The sequence below is a fragment of the Lycium ferocissimum genome, chromosome 8, assembly GCF_029784015.1.
Source record: "Lycium ferocissimum isolate CSIRO_LF1 chromosome 8, AGI_CSIRO_Lferr_CH_V1, whole genome shotgun sequence".
NCBI classification, from domain to species: Eukaryota; Viridiplantae; Streptophyta; class Magnoliopsida; order Solanales; family Solanaceae; genus Lycium; species Lycium ferocissimum.
The window spans coordinates 55,711,715-55,715,814 of NC_081349.1; the positions used below are offsets into that span (position 1 = coordinate 55,711,715).

Consider the following 4,100-nt stretch of genomic DNA (forward strand, 5'->3'; position numbering starts at 1 on the left):
TTATTGCATTTACCTTGCTTTTTCAAGACTTAGACATGATATCTAGTAGTTTTCTAATACATTTCTTTGAGGGATGACATCTCCAACGGAGTTTAGTTCGTTAGTAGTGTCAATAAAGCTATTGAAAATCTCTAGGATAATTTCCCCCTAGTTCATCTTGATGAGTTCATATTGCCTGTGTAGCAAGTCGATCATTCATTTCTTAACATGACTGGTACCTTTTCTGAGCTTTCTGCGGTGTATCCCATATTTGTTTGGCAGTATTAGAAGTTGAGATTCGGCTGTACTCGTCGGGTCCAATGCCACAAATAGAGATATTCTTAGCCCTGTCATTCTTTTGAATAGCCTTGATGTCTTCGTCATTAAATTAAGCCTAGACTTATGACCAGTTTCTCTCCCTTTTTCGTCTTTGGCCATGGGAACCTCTAGATAATTCATGATGATGTCCTAAAGCTATAAGTCTGCTCCTACAATGAAATCCTACATCTTTGATTTCCACCATCCATAGTATTTTTCATTGAAGGATGGTGGCCTTGTGGTTGGTTGTCCTTCTTGAATTCTTAGTGGTACAGCCATCTTAGATAATTTCAAGGACCTTATTTGAAAGAACTTGCTATAATACTTGTTGTTATTTTGAGTACCACCTAATGAGAAGTAAATTTCGTAATATAAGAACACGAGGAATTTTACTGGGAAAAACTCCTTACTCAAGAGAGTTAAAAATCAAGACCTGCCTCAGTAGGATTTGCCCCAACAACTTCACTAAAATAGAGCATTCTTAAGGTTACAATCCAATAACCAAAGGGACTACAAACTTTGCACCTTTCACCCAACAATTCACCTAAGTGTAGGTACCGCTTTTAAGACTAATCCCCTAGTCTCAAAAGATAAAACAAATTCTCTAATAATTGGTCACCTATTACAAAACTTCTAAGAAAGCAAATAGCTTTAAATTCAAGATTGCAAGACTCAAAACTAATAACTCAAGAACTAAGCAACAACTTCTTCAAAAACGGATTCTCTCATTGGACTTTGAATCTCTCAAAGCACTCCTCATAATAACTGCTATTTGTCAAGAATAATTCTCAATCTGTTGGAATAACATAAGATTAAATTGCATCAATGTGGTGCTTTATATAGGAATAGAAATGATCGAATTTTCCTTGTTCTCGATCCCCATATCCTAAAGAAATTTAGTTAAGGAATCCAATCCTACTTGGACTTAGTTTCCTTAGTTGGTTTTGACCTTCACATGCTTTACTCCTATTTGCAAAGGTCTTCCATATATGACAGTGTAGCAATATTTACATGCTGAACTTGTATTTGTTGTTCCACATGTGTATACCATAAATCCAATTCCTCAAGAAATCTTTCTTGCACTTGGAATCTGCTTTGCAACTTCTAATCAGCAGTCGTCTTCAATTATCTGCTAAGGACCTGGCTTTAATGTCTGCGTAATACTTCTGCAACCTAGTTGTTAAAAAAATACCCAGATCCTCCAAGAGGCCTGCTAAGACCCGATCTTTTGTAATTAGTTGTTAATCATCAAAATTAAGGGGATCTCAACTTGAGTGGAGTTTCTATTATGAGCCACAAAACTAATTTGTACAAAGAAAGCTAACTAGTTAAGTTGAGTAACAAACAAACTAATTAACTTACTACAAGCTAACTAGTTAAGTTGAGTAGCAAACAAATCATTAACTTACTAACTACATTATCTAGTTAACTGACTACACAGTATATAATTGCCATAGTTAAGCTAATACATGATCAGCTAGTTACGAGCTATTTACACAGTACAATAACTAAGACACAATGGCATAACAGTTTAATTCCTTTACAACAACAGGTTAGAATTTAGTGGTATCACTTTAATTATAGTTACTTTTTTCAATATATATGTAACTCGAGTCGATAGTAAGTGCGACCCTATATTTGTTATATACGTGTGCACATGTCCAAAAAAGATACAATGCTAATATGATATACTTTTTTTTCCTTCTTCTATAGTGTGGCTAAATTGGAGAAGGCGCAAATGACCATATTCTATGCAGGTAAAGTTATAGTATTCAATGAGTTTCCTGCAGATAAGGTGAAGGAAATCATGATTTTGGCTAGCAAGAAAAGCAATAGCAACAACGTTTCTTATGCTATATTCCCTCCAAAACCAATTGAATCTGCCTCTCAAATTTTCAAAAACACTTTGATTCAAGAATGCTCTCAGAGTCAAGTTCCTTTCCAACCCATTGTTTATGGTAATTCTTTGTCATTTTTCTCGTTTGGGCCTTTCTAATTTCTCTATGTAGTCATTGTTGAAGACACATGAATACTATTGCCCTGTTGATTTACCAATTGCAAGAAAGGCTTCCCTTACAAGGTTTTTGGGCAAAAGAAAAGATAGGTAGACTTTTGAAAAAATTAAAGAAGACTTACTGATTGATTGTTTTTCTTGAAATTGAGAGAAGTTTTTTTCTTGCTTATTAGAAACTAATGTTGTATTTTACAGGCTGACTGCAAATGCACCATACCCGATAAGAGGCCAATATAATCAGAAAGCTCCTTCCAAGCTAGAAGAAAGCAACACATGGCTTGGATTAGGTCAATTGAAATCTGATAACTAACTATGTTTTTTTGCTTTGATTTCTTAGTAGACATATGCTTTTTAGATACTACCAGCAATTGGAAGCAACCACTAACACTTACATTAGGTAAGTTGTCTACATCACACCTTTAGTGTGTAGCCTTTTCCTGAATCAAACTAACTTGGGATGTTTTGTGCACCAAATTAGCTTTTTTACCAGTAATTGATAAAGTATGGTTTTAGTTTTATATTGGGTTCAAATTTTATTCAAGCAACTTATAATATCTAATTTTTGTAATTAATAAATATTACGAATATATGGTTGTCTATTACCTTATAGGTATCCGATTCTTATCTAAAGTTCAAATATTTTTGCAATTGATGAATTTTGGTAAAGAAATTATACATATATTACTACTCTTGTATTAATATTTCTTAGTATGACCGACTTACTTGGTCTCCTTGAGACAAGTGCATTAATGAACTGCCAACTTAAAATTATTATAAGTTGATGATACGTGTCCTATAAGGAAGGTCAAGAAACCAGGGGCTTTTAATTATAGGTGACAAATAGGTTTTAAAATTGAGTTGGGGTAACTCTAGTTTTTTTAATTCAGTAGGGATGATAAACTTTGGATTAGTGATTAGGGAGTTTTGACTTGCCCCAAAGTTATATTTTTAACACTTTGACCCCAAGCTTTATTTTTTACACTTTGCCCCCAAGTTTTATTTTTAACACTTTGACCCAACCCATATAAACCCTACAGAGCCAAAAAAAATGCGCCAAATTTTCTACGCTTTGCTTGTAGTTTCCACCATTTTTGGCTCTTCTTTTTTGCTTCGTTTCTTTTTCTTCTTGCTGCTTCTTCTTCTTATTTTGCTGCTCGTTTCTTCTTCTTCTTCTTCTTCTTCTTCGTCTTGACTGGATTTTGCTCAAGAAAGAAAAAAACAAGACCACCTGATTGTGCAATTTTTTGACTGGATTTCATTCGTGTAGCACTGGGAATCACTTCATAACCCATTCCATTGTTTTGCTTTCTTCTTCTTCTTCTTCTTCTTCTTCTTCTTCTTCTTCTTCTTCTTCTTCTTCTTCTTCTTCTTCTTCTTCCGCCATTGTTGCTCAAGAAAGAAAAAAACGTGACCACCCGATTTTGTAATTTTTTGACTGGATTTTGTTGGTGTAGCACTGGCAATTACTTCATAAGTGTTTTCCGCTCATTTGGTAAGTACAACAATGCTGTTTTATTTCAATTTTTCACCTGGGTATAAATCTACTGATTTTCCAACAACTTACAGTAGCTGTTGTAGTTGTTGCAACATATAATGTGGTTGTTGCAACTTCTACAACAGATTATGAAGTTGTTGTAATTGTTAAATAAATAACCTGCAACAACCGAGTGAGTTCTTGCAACAGGGTATTCCACTTGTTGCAACAACTCAACGATCTTTTGGAGTCGACTTAGCTTTTTTGCGAAACAGAACCCAAAAAAGCGAAGGCTGCTAACCGAGATTATTGACT

General features: G+C 34.4%; 1 protein-coding gene across 1 annotated transcript; it reads left to right on the plus strand.

The window, feature by feature from the left end:
• The first annotated feature begins 207 nt into the window (after positions 1 to 207).
• LOC132066496 (protein TIFY 10a-like) lies at positions 208 to 2,621 on the plus strand. Its single transcript, XM_059459801.1, has 4 exons — positions 208 to 260; positions 2,011 to 2,230; positions 2,307 to 2,401; positions 2,507 to 2,621. Exons 1-4 carry the CDS (start codon positions 208 to 210, stop codon positions 2,619 to 2,621), a joined length of 483 nt encoding a protein of 160 aa, XP_059315784.1.
• Positions 2,622 to 4,100: the final 1,479 nt, after the last annotated feature.

Coding starts and splice junctions, on each gene's coding strand:
- LOC132066496 (XM_059459801.1), top strand. CDS start 208: ATGACTGGTACCTTTTCTGAGCTTTCTGCGGTGTATCCCATATTTGTT. Junction 2,231..2,306: donor AAGAATGCTCTCAGAGTCAA/GTTCCTTTCCAA, acceptor TTCTCTATGTAG/TCATTGTTGAAGACACATGA. Junction 2,402..2,506: donor TTGGGCAAAAGAAAAGATAG/GTAGACTTTTGA, acceptor TGTATTTTACAG/GCTGACTGCAAATGCACCAT.